The 20,926-nt window shown below is 39.7% G+C and overlaps 1 protein-coding gene across 2 annotated transcripts in view; it reads right to left on the reverse strand.

Moving 5' to 3' along the window:
• The window catches only part of LOC121911706 (protein kinase C epsilon type-like), a 99,475-nt gene extending 84,565 nt beyond the window's left edge, over positions 1 to 14,910 (reverse strand). For both annotated transcript variants that reach the window (XM_042433482.1, XM_042433481.1), the window contains exon 1: positions 12,924 to 14,910. In XM_042433482.1, coding sequence (XP_042289416.1) covers positions 12,924 to 13,271 — 348 coding nt within the window. In that variant the 5' untranslated portion in view covers positions 13,272 to 14,910. The remainder of the gene's footprint in view (positions 1 to 12,923) is intronic.
• Between the last annotated feature and the right edge of the window lie 6,016 nt (positions 14,911 to 20,926).

Below are 20,926 nucleotides of genomic sequence, written 5' to 3' on the forward strand. Positions count from 1 at the left end.
CAGGGAGGAGGGGGAAGTCCCTTTCCAATGTCAACTCGCCATGTGTTACACTTCTTAACTCGTCTGTCAAAGCTGAACTTTCTCTGTCTTAGTAGACTTTTTTTTTTTTTTTCCTTTCGCGTCGCCGCCCGTCAGCTTCGGCAGCTAAACCGCGATCGTTGATGCTTTTAACCGCAGTACAACCGCACAGAAATCTGGCTTTGTCACAGTTGCGTCACCACAGCAACAGTGTGACAACCACAGCTAGAAACAAGCAGACTGGAAAAGAGACCACTGATGCTAAGACTGAAGATGTATTCTTTCAACTGCTTTTTCTTTTCCCCCAAGCTTTTTACAACTATATACAGTAGAGTCCAAAAGTCTGAGACCACTGGGAAAGTGATGTCAGACTTTTAACCATATAGTGTATGTATTAGGGATGTGCAGAAAACCCAGTGCTGATGTGCAACTATACCATTAAAACCCCTGCATATATAAGAAAACGGCTTTTGAATAGCTGTCCACTGTAGTGACTAGGGATGTGCAGAGATCCCAGTATTTGTATTTGTATCTGTATTTGTTGAGGCAGCAAAATTATTTGTATTTGTATTTGTTGAAGCAGCAAAATTATTTGTATCTGTATTTGTATTCGAATAAAAGTGGAAAGAAGCTTAAAAATCCTGTTTTTGTTTTAATTACGCTTTTAATGTTAGAAAATTAAAGTGTTACAATAAGTGATCATAAATAAACTACCTTACGAAGGAGGTCCCCACACCAGGTCTCGAACTGGAGTCTCCCAGATTGCACTGACTACTGAGCTTAAACTTTACTCATCACCTCATTGCAGACAGACCTCTAACTAACAAACATTTTTTTAAATATTTGTATGAAACAAATATTCGTAAAACAACAAAAACATTATTAACAGTATTTGTATTCGGGCACAACCCTAGTATATATAAGCTAATATGAGATTTACCAGTAGGAATTCTGCATTTAGGTCTGCAACTTGATTAACTGATTAATGATTTAGCTGACAAAATGTCAAAAAATAGTGAATGAAACTTATTCTGCTCTCTTGTTTTGTCCGAAGGTCCCAAATATATTCAACTTACAATGATATAAAACACTAAAGCAGCATATTTTCACATTAGAGAAGCTGGAACCAGCAAATATTTGTCATTTTTTTGCTTGGTAAACGACTTCAATGACTAATCAATTATCAAAACTGTGAATTCATTCTCTGCTGATGGACTCATTGATTAATGGATTAGTATGACCACAACACTTTTGTATCTTTACAATAAAGAGTTTGTGGTGATAATAAAAGCAGAACTGACATGATTAGAAACCTCAGCATAATAGCTTTATTATGAATTTATCAATGTCAGTAAAGACTACCATCAGATACTGCTATATCTTTTTATATTTATATATATATTTATATCATTTTTTTCTATATCATGAACCCCTACTTCAGGCTAGTTACACCAGATTATATGTCCATGAACTGTGCCAATATGCTACCTTATCATGTGACAATATGGAAATTATAATCATGGATTACACATTTACATGTTCAGAACGACAGATGTTCAAGTCTGTCTCAGTGAGCCTGTCAGAGTCAGTCAGCACTAAAAATGTTTTGCTAGCTCAGTTTAACCTGCAGGAGTTTCTGAAGGCTCATGTAACGTGTTTTTTTTATGCCACAGTGTTGCAAGCGTCTGCCTACTGAAGCAACTGCCAAGAATTACCACTGTCACAGATGATGAGGAGCTCAAAAAAGACAAAAGTACAGTCTAAAAAATGCCAGAAAAAGAAAGTGCCTGTGGAAGCTCCAGAAACCTGACAGGAGAGAGTGTGTGACTAATAGACAAGATACATAAATGTGATATTTATGTCCTGTTTGAAAGATGAGGACTACTACTACTGTCAAATTTCCTTACAGGACAATTGTGAACATGTGTTGCATCTTCAAAAAATATTTTTTCCAAAAACAGGTGTTGGAAATTAAGGAGGGAGGAGTGGTCGACACAGGTGAAGCACCTCTGCTAAGTAGCAAAATATCAGTTTCATTCTGCAGACATTTCTTATTTCTCCTGTATGAAAAACTATTCTACAGCTTTAATGACACCTGAGTCAAAGGATGCAGTTCTAGTCGACTCATTAGTTATTTTTACTGAGTATATTTATTTTCTGTATGTAACTTAAGCTGTGCAAAGACAAAAATGGTATATATGTTCTGTTTGTGACATATATAAAGCTAATAAATATAAAGCTAATGTCAAAAATGAAAAAAATGCAATGCAAAGTGTGGATGACGATTTAAAAATGAATGTAGGTCAAATCCTTGAGGCACAGCTTATGTTACACTCAAGTATATCACAACTAAGACAAAAATACTGTATGCCCACTCTCAGAGCATGTCCTGAGGAAGAGTAGGAGAAGAAGAAGAGGGCAGAAATAGTAGGCCTATATCATCAAAAGGCCTATTAGACAAGTGTATAGCCTGTATATTATACAGATCCTGCACAAAGAGACGGTTTATACAGGCGGTGGTGTGGCTGCACGAGATCCACCCTTAAACTTAAGGAAAGAGGTTTTCGGTTCGCAGTTGTTAATCAGCGGTTGTTAGTGTCATCGAGAACGTCAGTGAGTCAGCTGCTGCCCTACAGCTGATCCTGTGCTCTAACCACCGAGAGACAGGCATGAATGATTGCATTATTATATTACCCACATAGTGTACAGACTATCCGCTACACTTGTTGGGTACGACGTTAATGTTTTTAAAGACAGATTCAACCAAAAAAAAAAAAAAAAAGTAATATAGTTTTCTGGGAAAAGTCAGCACAGAATCGAATACAGCTCGGATCACGACTTTTAACAAGTGAAACACAGAGTAAAGCAGAGTAACTAATCTATGTTGGTTTATTGGTTGAGTCACTGCTTTCACCCCTTTTAAAAAAACAATCAATTATGTGAAGTGGCTCTTTTCACCCAACTATGAAACTGTGGGATGTGTGTTTATAGTCCGGTATGAGTGTGCAAACCACTTATTCTGCTGAACTTCAACTGAAATTAATTGCAGGAAAACCTTCAACCCTACATGATACATCAACTGATATAATTCATGTGACAACGGTTCCCTTAAATAGCTCACAAACGGGGAAAAATGGGATGACAATGGCACAGATATCTGCAAAGTGAATCATACACATACACACCCTGCTCTATATTTACAGTGTCTTTGCTCCAGTTCACCTGACATTTATTCTTTCAGTACCTGCATTAAAAAAAAAAGTCCAAACACAGACTGTTCTCAGCTTTTGACTAATTTTAGCCCTAACCTTGCTGGGGCAGAGTTTAGTCCTGATCCTACTGGATTTAACCTGCTACCTTGCATAGTATGATGAAGATTACAGAAGGTTACAGTATTGTTAAAGTCTCAGGATAACCAGAAAGCAATTGAAAAAGCACTATTGTAATTAATAGTTTGAGATCTGCACTGCAAAATCTCACTGACAATAATGTGACTTTATGTTCACTGATGGATTACACAACTCAAAGATGTTTCAAATGTAGCCCGTCTGGCCAATTTATCTGTCTGGAACTTGTTTGAATCTCTCGAAAACAGATTAAAAAAAAACCCAACAGCTGTCTGGAATGATAGAAAAAAAAAGTAGGGAGAAAACAGCAGCATTGTTTGCAAAATGCTTAAACGTGATGTAAAGTTCACATGATTTACGGATGTAAAAATGATGCAAAATTAGCAGTATGTTCCTTTAAGATGATTTGACATTCACAGTGTGAGAGCTGAAGGATGTTTTTGATTGGATGCATACATTTCATTCATGCTTTTATTATAGAAATAATCATTTAATTGAAAAAGAGATGATTCCAGCATTAAGAAACATGTTTTTGAACATTTTAACACATCTAGGACACCGTTTAGTGAATGCATATTTGTAAAACCATCATGGTGAGATCAAACACTGCTGTCTCACCCCCCCCTCCTCCTCCCTCTCTATCCCTCCCTCATTCAGCCATTCAAAAGTAGACAACTTCAACACCCTCTCTGTCTTTTGCTCGTCAGACTCTCCCTTCCCGCACTTACTGGCTGTTGTGCAGTAAAATCAAACACTTGTTTTTCTCTCTCTCTCCCCGCTTCTCTCTTTAATGACAAGTTCTAACAAGGCGGCTGCCTACACATGAAGTCACTGTTCAGAGGGGAGCAGAAATTCCTTAAAGATTGAGAAATCTGATCTTTTTTTTTACTCTCACCCAAAAGCCCATAATAAGTGTGAACTGGTGTTACTGTAAATCCCACAATCATTTTACCTTCATCATCAGGATCTTATCAAGCTCATCGACACGTTTTGTCGCTTTCCTTTATTTTCCATAATACCACATCCGTAACGATGCATTGGATCACAACATCAGGACGCCTGTCTTTATGTGTTCTCTTCAAGGTTTAGTGCTTCTGTGTTCTGTGTTCATCATATTGTTTTGTACTTGACTGCTTAAGTGTTCATTGGTGAAATGCAGTTATTTATCACGCTTTTTGTGATTTTTTTTTTTTTTTACTGTTATGATCTTGGATGTTAAACATGGTCAAAGGTCCAAAACTTGAGGTGAACGTATGTAAAAATGCTCCCTGCAAATAAAAAGCCAGACTTCAACCAGACTCTTGCAAAGTTTCCTCTACTTCCTTTTGTGCAGATTACATTAATAAAGTACTCTTAGTGCCTTTTACTCACATAACAAGTGTAGTTTTCATCAGCTTCAGTAAAACGTTATCTTCATTTCACCTGGTTCGTCACTGTGCGTCTCTCCTCTGCTCCGCTACGTGTGTGTGTGGAGACACAGAGAGCAGAGGGGAGGAGAGCACAACTAGCATGACAGCAAAACACATTAGAGACTCTCAACAATCATTTTTCTCCACATATTTTTTTCTGTGCACATAAATTAGGCAAATAACATAAATAAACATATTTTGTTTATTTCAGGAAGGGCAGGGGGTTGTAAATTTATGTTATTTACCTCATTTATGTCCACTCATTTCATTTGAGCTCAGTGTGAGAGTCTCTACTGCGTTTGCTGTTATTTACGGTCGCACTAGCTCTCTGTGTTTCACCAAGGGCGGTGTGGATATTGTCATATGCCAATTCGGTAGACATTGCCCAACCCTACTTGTGATGACATCAGATCATTCACCCATGCCTACAAACGGCCTTCTGTTGGTAGTCTTTGTTGCTAAGACTGTCGCTAAGGTTGTTCCATGGGTTGTTCACGTTGTCCACTCACATATTTCAGATCGAACTTAGTGTCTAACATTTATGGATGTATTTGACTTGTTTCCTTTTGAGTAACAAACAAGAAACAGAAGTGAAATCCTTCTACTATTGTTTGTTTACGTAGCCTCCAGAGTTGTTAGAAGTCTGAGGGGTAGCTGGCCAATCAGAACACAGTGGTGTCATCAGGAGGCGGGCCTTAAAGAGACAGGAGTTAAAACTGTCTGTTTCAGAAAGAGGCTGAACTGAGGGGGCTGCATAAAGCACCAGTATAAGATAAATAAGGAGGTTTTTGAACTGTAAATAATGCAAAGTTATTCCAGTAGAGCCCCAGAATATAAATATAGACCTACAATTGTGCTAGGTCCCCTTTATATGCATTCTAATAGGTTTAATGTTTGAAGAGAGCTGGGTATCTTTTCATTATTTTTTCTATACTAGTGCTGTTGCAATAGAGATGTGGCAATACCCAGCCATACCTACATGCCGTTTATATCACACCAAAAGTAGTGCAGGTTTTTTTTTTTTTAAGAGGACAAAAGCACAGTCTTTACTTCAATGAAGATTCTGTCAAGCCTGCCTGAAGTTGGAAATCATCCCAGTGTGTCCATGTTTTAATCTTTTGGCAGTTCAGTAACTGGGAGCAATGAAACAGCCCAAATACTGTCATTTCAGCAAGTCTTCTCTGAGCCTCCGGAGCATTTTTGCACAATTCATTACACAACAGTTTTCACTGCGTATTATTCTTCACGCCTGCTTGAATAATGAGCTCAAATTTCTGGGATGTGGATTCACTTTGTTGACGGTGTGTGTGTGTGTGTAGGTGTGTGTGTGTGTGTGTGTGCGTGCGCGCTCTGGTTGGCTTACAATGCGACTGGCTCGGCCGGTATGATTTTCTGCTGAAGGTGAGTGTCGACAGGCCTTGTACAGGCTTGCAGGAGAGCGGTGACAGTTGGATTTTTACTCTTTAGTTTGATGGTTTTTCTTTCTATAAGCAGATACTTGTCACAACATGGACGTAACGTTTCTGTTCACATGCTGCTGTAAACTGACAATAGAAACCAACTGATGTTTCTCTCATTAAACTAGTGTGGGAGCATTAAGCTAGCAACGACCTTTATTAATGAGGAAGAATCAATCCTCACAGAAGGTTTTTAGCCAAAGGACTTTGTTTGCATCATAAAATAAGTAATTGGGAAAGAAAAAAATAATAAAATTCAAAACGCTGTGGTGTCCCTTGATGTTAACGTGGAAACTATTGTATGCACTGTTGCTAGGCCACTGTGTGTGTGTGTGTGTGTGTGTGTGTGTGTGTGTGTGTGCTTCTCTAAGAATACAGAGTTTGTCTGTGCTAAAAGAAAAAAAAAAAACATGGGAAGATTAAAGGACTGATGAAAGTGTTATCAGATGAGAGGGAGAATGGAAATGGGTGTGAAAGCGGCGGTCAGAGATACAAACAACAGAGGAGAACGGGGAGCCGGCGAGGCATTCAGGTGCAGCCGTACTTTCAATCGCCTCTTGTGAAGCCTTTTTTTTTTCTGTCCAACACCGAAAATGATGAGATTAAAGGAATACACTGAATACAGCTGCAACTAATGATTATTTTCATGACTGATTAATCCATTCATCTATTGTTTAATGAATGAATTGTTGAGTCTATGAAGTGACAGAAAATAAAGACGAATACTCATCATCGTCGTCTTTTAATCCTTGTAGGGGAGAGGCTACTGTTGTTTAGAATTTGTATGTGATTTGATAAATTATTGTGATTGTTATAAATCTAGGCTTTTTTTTTCCTTGACAAAACCTGGCGCCTACATTACCCACAATGCACCTCAACTCAATTCACTCCACAGAGAGCTGAAGTAAGAAAAACCTCATTCTAAACCCTACGGACAAACTACACAGAGTCTTTCTCAACGATATGTCATGCTGCTCACTTCATATGTTTAGATGATAAATGTGTTTTTTTTAAATATGAACTAGTATCTGTATCTATTCAATATGTTTAGAAGGCTTTTAGAGTGGGGGGAAGGGTCAGGAAAGACTCAGCAGCCATCCATTTCTCCGTTCTCTGTTTAAAAGCAGTTAATTGACAGTTAAGTGTCAGCTGTTAGTCCACCTTAAAGGTCAGTCCACCTTTCCGCCACTCGCTCAACCGCACACATTAAACACTGCCTTATTCCTTAAAGGAGCTACGCTACTCTTACAACAGTGCCTTTCATACGCACGTCCTTTTGAGAACGAGGAGAGGGAGGATTCTGGGGTTTGATGCACTAGTCGATGACTCAAAACACTTCCATGATAACGTAGGGTGTTATCATGCTCGTACAGTATGAACAAGTATCATAATTCTTCAGGCGTGGTGAGCTGTCACTGCAGAATGAATATAAGGAAAACACTGGTATACAGTATAAAACTCTTTTCACATGCAATACTCCCCAACACATACTGGTGTGTAAAATCCCCTATAATGAGAACGATGTTGCTCCATAATAACATTTAAACTGTGTTTCAATAGAGAGAGAAAGAGAGAAAACAAGAACTTGACATGATGCAACATGAGAAATGAAATATGATACAGAAACAATGCGCTGACTAACTGTAACTACTTTTCCTGTGGGAAGATCTGTGTTCCTGGAAGACTCGCTGTCACAGACGAGTCTGGATGTCTGACTGAAATAGTCCCAAAAAAATGACCCATAGCTGACTCACCTGTACTCATATAGTGTATTTCTATTTTAAATGCTGAAACATCAACCATTCTTTATTTAGATCATGTTTATTTCCTCGGTCTGTGTAACATAGCATCTCTGTGTCCACTAGCATGTGTTCTGACTTCATATGTAATCTGATCATCATTCTCACAAATAGATTTCAAGTCTCTAACATTTGCATTCAGATAAAAATAAAAAAAAATGACCAGACACGAATCTGCAGCCTAGTTTCAGCCCCAAAAATAACAAATAAATCAGCTCTTGTGTTGAGAAGAACTGTTTTACTGTCTGGTTTTGGGCCAACTGATCCTCAATCAACCTAATAGCAAGTTGATAAAAGTGTAATATTCCATTCATACAATCAAAGAGCATTCAGTCAGCTCCTTTCTCTATATCATCAGGGATATACTGTATGATCTTTCACATTCAAAGAAATATTTTGTTGAAGCTCAACATCCTGAACTAACTGAGGAGGAGATTTATCGTTTTCCCTGCCTCTATGTCTTAGTGGAATGAGCTTTATATTTGGAAAGAATAACTTCACAAAAACATTCTTATTTGTTGACTCTGGATCAGACAGAGTCTGAAACATTTCTAAGAGCATCCTACCAATAAAGTCTAGAGTCAGAGGAGGTCAGGAGGATGAAAGGAAGAAGCAGAAGCCAGGTTCTTTAGATTTAATCCACGCTACATGGTCTTCTTCCATCAGTCTCCTTTAACTTTTCTAATATCAGTCATTCATTTTTTTTCACTCTGTCTTGCATAATTCAGCCACAACAAAAGCAGACTGTGAGGAGCAGAAATATATCAGGATAAACTTGGTAACCATCCTTACCCAACGTTTGGGTGTCAGCATCAGTGAGTACTAAGTGCTGCCTACACCTGCAGCAACAAAGCAGATATCATCAAAAAATAACAAAAATAAAGGTTAGCAAAGACATTAGCCAGGTTAGCAGCCAAATTTAGCGCAAAAGAAAATTCAAATTAATGCACATTTTCACTCACAGTTTTTTTTTGTTTTGTTTTTTTGAGAATATCAGGAGTTGGTTCATCAGTATAAACAGCTGGTGGCGCTTTTCCTTTCAGGCCATTAAACCATTGCAGAAGAAGAGGGCTCACAATGAGATGATATCATGAAAAGAGCTGCAGTCAAACCTCAAAGGGTTAAAAAATGTAATGGAAATATGACATGTTTGTTTGTTTCATCTATTAATTTGAGGAGTGTTACAGTCATTGCTCCACACAGAATATTTAGTCTAATTTACGTCTGTTTCCATTGAACTTCATCACATTTTGCTTTCAATGAAACACCAACTTTTCCACCTCAGCCAAGCGTAAAAACTTTCTTGCATCATTTTGCAATGTTGCAATGAATTTTCTGTGTTTCCACTCGTGGGTGGAAAACAGACGTAATAAAGAAGAAAGTAATCCCAGTACTTAGAGGCTGATAACAGTTAATGATAATGGTCTAAGTCATTCTACCAAAATACTTCAGCACATCTTACATGCTAACTACCTACAGTAGTATTCAGCCTTATATGAAACACATTGTGACATTCAGAGAAAACTGCTGAAACCAACAAACACTGCAAAATAACACTTTCTATTATAATTCATGATCATGGAAATTATAAATAATGTACTGCTATGGCTGTTCAAGAGCTCTAATAAGTGATGTCTTCTGGCTCAGAAGCTTTTCAGCATGTGCGCACAATGAGCAACTTTCATTCTACTGAATTAGACGCCATCTTGGAACAGAGTATTCATTCATTCACTCGATAGCCTACATCCATTCTTTCTTTTGTCTTTCGCATCATTCGACATTCCTTGCGTATTTGTGCACTACTCTTTAATCTGGTGGATTTAGAGCAAACTAGATGACATCAAGAGTCTTTAAAGAGTAACTTAACACCCGCTAATAATCTTCGTTTTTGCTGACCTCCGGTGGTTTAACTTCTTGCCTTGCTGCAGTGATGCGCAGGTGTACTCCAGGACCCTGTGACATCATCGCTGGGTGAGGTTAAAGGTGCACACTTCTGACCACACCCTACAGAGGCGGGACAGGCTTCACTCATCCAACCAGAGAGGGCGGCTTCTTTTCAGCTTGGCGTTAATTTACTCTGAAAGCATTACTCACTAAAGAGGCTGTTTAGTTCACTCAAGGCGATGTGTGTCTGTGGTGACACAACGCATGAAGCAGTCAAAGTTGGGACTTGTTTAACCTTGAGTGCATAAGGGAGCGGCTTCATAACATGCTCCATCGAAAGCACAAGGTGCAAAGTTTGGCGGACGTCCACCAAAAATGTACTTCATTCGACTGAATGAATGAGTTAACATCAGTTTTGGAATCTTTTGGCGTTAAAAATAAGGATTTAGTTTCGGCAGTCTTTCTCACAGCTTAGAGATACAAAACTTTGTCTATAAAACTGATAATTGAACCCATCAGAGCAGCAGTGGCAACCAAGAGTCACTTTCATCCTGCTCCAAAATCTTTATTCAAGAGTCGAACCTTTACTGTCAAAACATGTGAAACATCACAGGGCCTGGCAGCCTTGACCTTCTCTGGCTTTGTCAAGTCTCCCGTCTTGAAAGATTTCCGCCACGAGGAATACACTGGGAGCTGTACTTTCTTTTCTCCAAACCCGTCCTCCTCCTATTTCATCATCCCCCTCTCTTTCATCTTGTTCTCTCTCTCTTTCTCTCTCTCTCTCTCTCTCTCTCTCTAATGGACCTGATGGCCTCATCAATAATACACTCAAATATCCGTCTGCTTCAGCGGCTTCAGACAACAACGGACAGCTTCTTCATGCAGGCGTGTGTGTTTTTTGTGTGTACCATGCATGTGGCCTAACCACACCCACTCGCCTTCTTTGTAGCTCTTGCTGTGGGCCACTGGTTCATCTAACGAGAGCACAACAAAGGTAACTGGATCTATACTGTGTGTGTGTGTGTGCGCAGTGAGTCATGTTGTGCATTTACGACACTGACTTGCAAAACAACAATGTTTGCTTTAGCAAAAAAAAATCATGTGTATGTTCAGATGAAATATGTGTTTTCACAGCTTAACAAAGTCTGTAATAGTTTGTTTTTCAAGTTTTTTGGTCACATCTATCAGGCTGATGATGCCAGTGCTGACTACCTTTATCATTACAATAATATGGCTGCAGCTCATTATTTTCATAGATATAAATTATTTTTTTGGATAGATTAGCCTTTAAAACAAAATAAAATAGTGGAAAATGCTCATTGTATGTTCCCAGAGCCCAAGTTTTGTCCAACCAACAATCCAAAAACCAAAGATTTTTCAGCTTATAATTATATAAAACTGAGAAAAGTGGCAAATCCTCACATTTGAGAAGCTGAGACAAGAGAACGTTTTCATATTTTGTTTGGGAAATGGATTATACCCTAAACTGATTATCGAAACTGTTGGTAAATTGTCTCTGAATCAACCAATTGATCAACTGATCACTTCAATCGTGACCTCTGACATTTATAAGCCACACCAAGAACAACGAGGTGAACAGCTTCACAAAAGCAACCATGGATCCTGTAGTTGAACAAGCAGCACAGGTTTCAGCGTTATCGATTCCGTGCGTTCACCTTATTGAGTCATTTATGAAAGACTAACGCAGGGATGACACTTAACAACATAAACACATTAATGGCCTGATTTGACAGACGTGGGGCGTCGAAAATGAAAACGAGCATCAGATACCGTACGATGATCGCTCAATTTTAACCCATCTTGTGTGGCGGACAGTTCACACAACATCTGGGACACCTCAGGACGTCCCGACAGAGAGACTAGCATTTGTTCCTTCTTCCGTCTTGTTTGACATCTTCTACAACCTGCTGTGTGACCGACAGGAGCTCAGAGGAAGGATGTTGTCGGTGCTGTCAGGTGTCCTGACAACTCCGTCTCCATCAGCTCCTCACACAAGTGTTGAAGGACGGTGAGTTATGACCTACGAGATGATCCGTCATGTCTGTGAGCCGAGTCACCGCAGGAATAACGACTCTATGATCGACTGATCGCACGGTGATCATCTCAAAAGACAAAAATATTAAGCTGATAAAGCAAAAGTCTCAAACACAGTTATGTAAGGTAGTGAGTTAATGTCACAACTATGACTTGAGTCTTGTTTTTTTTCTTCTTCGTGTGGTAGGAATGAGCTTCCATACTGAACATATTTACTTTTACACTTGAACTTTTCCACATTATGCTGAAGCAATTAGCTGAAAAATTAATAAAAGTTGATTGTTTGAAAAAAAAAATGGTATTGGCTTAATTTTTTAAGTCATATATCAAGGAAAAATGCAAAAATACTGCACGGGTGCACTTGGTTACCAACCAACCAGATCCCCTGGGAGCCCAGAAGCCTCAATTCACTGTGTGTCAAGATTTTTGTACATATTTGCAGACTTGTTTTGGAATATGTGTCCACTACAGTATAATATTAGACAAGACGGGTCCTACATTATTAGCATTATTAGCTAACATTGCAGTCCTCCCTTATAGAGGGATTCTGTGTCGAAATATGGCTTTTTAAGACTATATTTTTGTTTATTTCTTGTACAGCTTGTGCATATTCCTAAAAAGTGACGGCAAAAAAACTAATTTTTGCCCCAGCACTATATTCTGGCCATGCTCAAATGTGAGGATTTGTTGTAAAGTGACACAATTTCAAGGGTTGTCTCTGGAAATAAATATGAAATGTATTTACAAAATAATTAAATTTAGCCATAATAGAAACACTTGTTGGTTGCAGCCTTATAATGGAGTACTGTTCCACTGTGGTACCTTTATTGAAATAATTGGCTTGGGTGTTTTTTCCACCAGCTGGCCCTCTGTGTGTGTGTGTGTGTGTGTGTGTGTGTGTGTGTGTGTGTGTGTGTGTGTGTGTGTGTGTGTGCTTCAGTGTTTACATCTTACCCAGTCCTCGAAGTGTTTGCTGCCGTTGTGCAGGATGTCCTCAAACTGGATGCTACAGTTGGCCACGAAGTCGTCGTAACCGATGGGCGCGTCGTGGAAGACGGACAGCTCTATGGTGCGTCCGTCGTGCACCTCCGTGGTGAACTCATCGTTCCACGTGGGGCTGTTGTTCTTCTGCTTGGTGCAGGTCTGGCCCACGCGTGAGTCGTCCACGTTCAGGGCGATGTACGTGTCCAGGAGGAAGGTCTGGGTTTTGGGGCCGACGGCGTGACGCAGGGACCAAGCCGTCGGTTTGAGGTCCAGCGCCTCGCGGATCTTGATCTTCAGCTGCCCGTTGAAGACCACCATGGCGCGGTGAAACTGTCCCACTTCAGCTGTGTGCTTTGTTTACGATGAACCCACCCTACTGTTCTCCCTAAACCACTTCCAAAAAAAAAACTGAACTCCTTTTACTGAATAACTGCTCTGTTCAACCGGTGCTCCTCCAGGCAGAGACTGTACTCCTGAATATGACGGAGAAAACGCACCACGTCTACTTCTACTGTGGAGCCTCTTTAAACCTTTTGGTCTAAGTAGCTTTTCGGCCTTTCCTTGAACCGTCTACACTTGTCGAAAAATGCTACAAATTCGCCCATAAACCCTCCCAAAGATAAAGCCGAGAAACGACCGTTAACCCCGGGAGTGCACGGAAGAAACATGCACAGCTACCAACAACCGCGAATACGCACACAACATACGAGTAAAGGCCCCAGATGTGACTCGGTGTGTCATGTTTTCTTTTTTTTTTCTTTTTTTTTTACCTCCCGAGGTGTTAAAAAAAAGTCCGTTAGCTGTGGCGGGGCTCTAAGGAAGCGGTAGCCCGTGTTGCATTGCACCGTGTGGAGGGTGGGAGGCTCCAGATGCCGCCGCGGCGCATCGGGGATGTTCGAGCCGGACCGCTGCGACCAGACAGCGGCTGGAAACAACCGCAGCAGGGGCGGAGGGGAGGGCAGAGATTCAGGCGGTAAGTAGGTATGTAGGTAGTAAGGTAGGCTGAAGGTAAACGGGAGTTCCTGCTGCCGCTGCTCGGTGCACAGCCTGGTTTCATCCACTGCTTCCCGTGGACATACCTCTGGCTGCCTCCCGCCGACACCGCACTCTGTCTCCGTCTCACTGTGGTGCAGGAAATGCGAAAAACACGTCAGATTTCTCGGAGCCTGGTGTGACAGACGGGGGAGTGCGACGCAACCCAGACTAGGGAGGTGTTTGGGAGCAGCAGGGCTGGAGAGAGGAGAGAGGAGGGGGCGGTTTGGGTTAATACACAAGTGGAGAAAGTGGAGAAATAAAAACGCTTTGCATTACACCAAGGTGCCCTTGAGCAAGACTTCTTCACAGCCCAGGTGGAGCTGCAAAAGAAGCCGAGTTGCACATCGCTGCAGCTCCTATATAGCTGTGCATGTGAAACTGTTGGAAATACAGGAAAACAGGTGCGCAGTGCATTTTCTGCAGAGAAATAAAGGCTGAAAAAAAAAAAAAAACACATTCACTGTGAAATCTGGATGTGAGCCAACTGTCCCCCCTTCCCCTCCCCTCCTCTCCCCTCCCTTCTGCTGTAAGTCCAGGTGCAGAAATATGAACATTCATCCACTCAATAAAAACCAATGGCCAACTCCATAAAAGATGGGACCTTAGGGGATGAATGCAGGGATATGTGAGGCATGCTTGGAATTTCAAAGAGATGATTGCATATTACCTTTTAGCCACATGACCATGCTGTGTGCAGCAGTGTGTGTCCACAACAGAAAAAAAAAATCTCCTTAAACAGCCAACTCTCGGTTAATTTCTGCATATTTTTGCCTGTAAAACTCAACATCTGACTCTTCCAGTTGTGGTGTGTGAGTTTGTGTTGTCAGGAGTAATATTCTGCACCTGCAGAGACTGTGTTGCAAGACAAGAATCTGTACCAGGGATCTCTCAAAAGCATTACGACACCAATCTTAAAAAAGGTTATATTAAAAATACTGCATGTTCACCTTTTTCTTTTGCCATACTGTCAAATCTGTTTTGAATTCCCATCAGGATAAAATCAAATAGTCTTCCATGCAATGTGACATTTCATATTTCATATGCACAGAAAAATGCATCCATGTATATAAAATGTGTGTGTTTCTCTGGGGGCACAAACGGCAAAAATGTGATTTATTTGTAAGGTGAATCTTGATGAAGGGTCAAACGTCTGCTGATCAGACTCACTGATGTCTATACAGGAATGTGTCTTTAGTGATATTAGTGCAGGAACATATTGTACCTGACAGCTGCGGCTCAAGGCCGACAGCGATTCACATTTTACACAAAGAAACGGTGCATTTATCTGCACAGCGTGCTGTCATTATCTGCATTCAAGCAGCTTACAGGGGGGAAAAAAATCCAATTCAACAACACATCACGAGTACAGCTTAAACGTACTTTGCGATCCTTGTTAAACAGCTCTATAGAATTACTTTATCAGTTTTATTTTTCACATGTCCATGACCTTGCTCTCGCAGAACCTTGGGTTCAGCCAATGCCCCATCATTCCCTGTCTTCTGGTTTATTTTTATACACGTGTAATTACAAAATGGGTCACAGCATGTCATCATCACACACAGAATGACTTAAAATCCCCTAATTTCAGTTGGAGTTTGAGATAATGTAAAATCTGCACCTAAGAAGTCCCAGCAATCTGCAAACAGATCTAAGATATCTAAGATATAAGATATGGAGTTGCCAAATAAGATGACAATAAAAGTGGATAGATGCATTTTTAATACACTATATTAGTGAAATGTTAGTGCACATTATGTAACACAGTCATGTCTGTCAGCTACAAGGATGGGTGTGAAGTCACTTCACAGCATCCAGTAGTTAGAATTCAACACTTTTAAATCTTGAACACTGCTGACCCCTCCTGGTCAATCTTTAGCATTTTACAGGACGGGTTGACAAAGATTCAAGTGTCCTTATGAACAGTGAAAGAGGTTTTTCCTCACTGTAATCATTCCTCCTGTTCATACTGGATATTAAAAGATCTCCTTCAAATGTGCTTTCAGTGGAGGTGATGGAGGCCAAAACCCACAGTGTGTCCACAGGCATTTAAGTTTATCTGAAGCTTATATAATATTAATAATAATGATACATTCTATTTGTAGAGCACTTTTCAAGGTACTCAAAGACACTTTACAAAAAGGATCATGAATTGAATAATGTGAGGCTTCAGCAGTCTGAGTTAGTCATATCAAGTGGATATCTGACACATTTACAGTCTCTGTCCTTGTGTTTCCTCGGACAGTGTTTCCCTGTTGAGCTGCGGTGGAAGTATAGTAACAAAAAGAGGGACTTTGGCACTAAAAAGACTGTAACGTTGAAAGATATCTACTTGATTTGACTCATTTGGAGCTCATTTGAAGCTTCATATTAGATCAGATAAACTTTTAAATACATTTTAGCACAGAAGGAGGACTGTGGATTTTGTCCTGCCATCACTTACGTTGTAAGTGCATTATGAAGGGATCTTCTAATGGTCTTGATTACAGCAAGAAAAACATGTTTCAATGTTCATTTGGACTTGAAAAATTGTAAAACCTATCCTTTAAACCCTAAAACAACTCCTGTACCAACTGCAAAATTGACAAACTTCGCTCAAAAAGGCCTAAAAATGAGAAATCATACACATTTTAATGGTACATACAATACTGCTGCAAAAAAATTCACGTGAACACAGAAGTTTCTGGTTTATTTGTTGGACTATGATAAAGAAATACAGAAAAAAAGTTTAAATCAATAATATAATGCAATTAAATCATAATAATAATGCAATAGAGAGTTTAGATGAGAACATCAGCTTCATCATGATAATAAACAAGCTTGACTCTCTCCATGATATTGGAAATTTGTGGAAAGTTTTTGGTTTGATCTTCTTTTCCCAGTGAGGAAGCACCTGAAAGAGGGAAAATACAGAAATGTAGGATTAAAACTACATTAAAGATCTAAAATCTTATGATATTTCAGGTTTGTCTTGATCGCTTCTCTGCTCAGAGGATAAAAGTGTACGTTTACATGCACGTGAGTATCCTGGTTTTGAGTCTTTTCCTGGTTTTGATCATATTCAAGATATGGCATTTACATGGAACGTGAGAAATCTGGTTATTTATATCCCTGCACGCATGATGTAACATAACAGTATCCAGGTTTCTTATCATCAGCGTCCAGTTGTGTCTTGACTCTTCATCATCTCAGCTGCTCATTTCTCTACCAACAGAGAACGATGAGAAACCTGGATCACGTGTTTACATGCCACAGTATTCTGGTTTCTATTGAAGTACTCCAGGCTTCTGAAACCAGGGATACGATGTTTATGTGTGCAACACATAAAAACCCAAAACCTGATCACAACCAGGATACTAATAAGCATGTAAACACACTCAGTGACTATAACAGACCTTTTCCATAGTAGACACATTGACTTGTCACAGCAGGGAAAGCACAGGTGGAACTAAGAACATTAACGCTGGCTTCGTTCCAGTTAGCCATTACTAATGTTATTCATTACACTTGTGTTTGACAAGTTAAAATGCCAGAAAAAAAAACACAAGCTGTAGCATGTAGCAACAGACAGACAGCAACCAAAAGCTCAAACTCAAAAGGAAGAGGGCCCTCTAGTGTAATTTTAGAGAAAATTCAAATCACGTCTTTAGTTTATAATCTTAAAAAGCATAGTTTTACCCTCCTAATGCAGAAAAAGTGAATGAAAAGCTTCATTTTTGCACAAGGAGCCTAGAATTTTTCTTCAGCCTCTGGGAGAAACAATATTCCTGTAGGCCTGCAGAGGTCACAGTAATGGATTAGCCTATTTGAAAGCAACAATATCCTTCTGTCTCATTTTTCCACCTTGTTTTCTCATTAAGCACATGAGCCGACGTGTCTCTGAGCTCCGCAGATAAGAATCAATCACAGACAGAGGAAATCCCCTGGACACCGGCCACGTCCTGCCCTCTCTTCTCTCCCCTCTCACTCAGCCGGGTCTAAATCAAACAAACATGGCTTGGCAGCGATGGATGGGATTTAGTCATCATCTCAACTGTAACTATGGTCACACTACAGGACAGCAACATCCAAGTGGCTGCAGGAAAATAACTGTTCTGAAGAATGAAAGGAACATTTTTTTTTTCCACTTTTAACAGCTGCAGGAATGGAAGGAAAAAACCTTTTTATGAATCAAAGATGAAGTTCTCCACAGAAGGGAATAATAACCGAGAGAACAAAAGACGGTTTATTTTTTCCATATACAGGAACAGTTTCATACTTTTACGCTTACAGATAAAACATTTTTTAATGATTGATAGTTGGAATTGATTTAATCCGACAATAATAATAGCACAAGAATCATTACTGCAATATTATTCCCAGAGCTTTTAGTCATATATTGTGGCCTTCATTGGTAGGTGGAGTTTCTTCAGTATCATACATCACGTCCTCGCACTGCAACCATGCAACCTGGTATCACGCCAAAGCATGTAATACACCCGCCAGTCTACCATGTGGGTGTCACATTTTGCCTCGCCAGGGTGTGAAAAGTAAACATGTGTAGCGTTTCATGATCTGGCACCTCTATTGGCAGTAATCAGCAGGACAACATCATTTGTCTGTACTTTCCAAAACTGTTACACATCACTGTTAAAAATATTTTATGATGTGACAACACTGTGGTTAAGGTCTGGTTAGGTTTAGGCACAAAAACCACTTGGTTAGGGTGAAAGAAAGATCATAGTTTGGGTTAAAATGATCACTTGAAACGTGGTGCGAGTTAAAACTTTCTCACTTACAAAACAAACAACTAAAACAGCTCCTGTCTAGCTGAACTCCCTTATTCATGTCTACACTCCCTTCCACTCACTACACTCTGCCAATGAAAGGCGCCTGGTACCGACACCACAACAGGGCCCTAAGTCGCTAGCTGGACTCTTCTAGTTCCCTGCTGGTGAAACGAGTTACCAAACTCTGTTTGATCTGCAGAGTCTCAATCTTTAGGAGAAGACACCTCTGTACTTGATGGACTGAGGGTAGAGGCTTCTATGCAATATATGTACTCTATGCACCACCTGTTGGCATCTACATCCTATTGGACTCAAACTTAGCTTTATGGCACTTAATCATGTTGTATCAGCTCTCAGATGTTTGTTGCTTTGGATAAAAACAAATTGTACTACTTCTTTAGAGTAAGGCAACCTCCGTCATCATGGCAACAGCAAACACTACGACAATCATGGTTTTTTAAAAACTGTCCCGATTTGTGGTTGGAAACGTGACACTAGCAGTTGGAGGCGGGAAGAGAACAGTGGTCTCCTGCAGCTAAGTCCACTTTTTTGCCATCCTATGTATCTAGCCATCCACCTCCTCCTAACACTGAAATCTGTCATCTTATATAGACGTCATCTGAGCTGTGTCACTTCTCTTGGTCATAATTACTACGGCAGCTTGATGGAGTTGTTGGCATTTAGTATACACCATGGGTTTAATAAGAGAACTGGATACAGCGTTGGTGTCAGGGCCCCTTTTATTCCTAGGAAAGTTGCCTAGTTTCTTTCATTCCCTTCGGAGACTTTAAAACTGTTTTATGTGATGTTTTTTATGACTCTTGTAACAGTTTTTATTAATATGTTCCAAAAATATGAAAAGGTGGCATATCTCAAATTTCCCAGTCAAGGAGGACAAAATACTAACATTTCACTTCTTTATTTGGCTCATATCACGATAGAAAAATGCTTACGCTTTTCGGCACAGAGATTGTAATATTGTTGATCTGCTTGTATAGAAGTCTATGAGAAAATGACCCTACTTCTCACTTTATTTACCTCAGTAAACTGTTTCCTGATGAGTTTATGATCTCAATCGCTAGTGTCAAGTCTTCTTCAATACAGCATGATGTATGGTGCCATTTAGAGTAAAATAAAGCAGGACATGCTTTAGGGCATGGCTACCTTGTGATTGACAAGTCGCTATCACGGTGACAACGTTGATTATGTAACCTAACCATGGCGTAACCTCAGATCCCGGATCTTGGGTTCAGCACTCAACTGAGAATCACACTGTTGAAGCACAACTTCCTTCTCTTTTTATTTTTAATGTGACTGTCTGACCTTATTTGTGTTGTTTCTGTTTGCTGATTGTGTTCTTGTCTGATTATGAATGTTTTCTCTCCTGAAACAGATATCTAAATCTCAATGAGACCACCTGATTGAATAAAGATGTTTAAAAAAGCAATACTGAGCAAACTCCATCTGCTGATGAGGGTCAAGAGAAGAAAGCTAAAACACAATCTCCTAAGTGACCCTAGTTCTGAGATTTCATTGTCTCCTTTTTCCAAGGTAGATAATGAACCTCAAACTATATTTTGCTGTGAATTAAACATCAGATGGATCTTAAAGGAATCTTAAAAAAATTGTACATTTTTCAAGTTTGTCTTAAAACAAAGGTCGGGAGCCCCAGTGAACATTGAAATAGGTTTTTCTCGCTGTAATCATTCCTCCTGTTCATACTGACCATTAGAAGATCCCTTCATAATGCATTTACAATCTAAGTGATGGGGGACAAAATCCACAGTCCTCCTTCAGTGCAAAAATATATTTCAAAGTTTATCTGAAGCTAATATGAAGCTTCAGCGTCCAAATGAGTCAAATCAAGTAGATATCTTTCAACGTTACAGTCTTTTTAGTGCCAAAGTCCCTCTTTTTGTTACTATACTTCCACCTGCAGCTCAACAGGGAAACACTGTCTGAGGAAACACAAAGAGGGAATTTGATGCTAAAAAGACTGTAAATGTGGCAGATATCCACTTGATATGACTGCTGAAGACTCTAATAAGCTAAAGATAATCTTTTAAATGCATTTTTGCACAAAATAACTGTGTGGACACACTGTGGATTTTGTCCCCCATCACTTACATTGAAAGCACATTTGAAGGGGATCTTTTAATATCCAGTATGAAC

Source organism: Thunnus maccoyii, chromosome 14 (genome assembly GCF_910596095.1).
Source record: "Thunnus maccoyii chromosome 14, fThuMac1.1, whole genome shotgun sequence".
NCBI classification, from domain to species: domain Eukaryota; kingdom Metazoa; phylum Chordata; class Actinopteri; order Scombriformes; family Scombridae; genus Thunnus; species Thunnus maccoyii.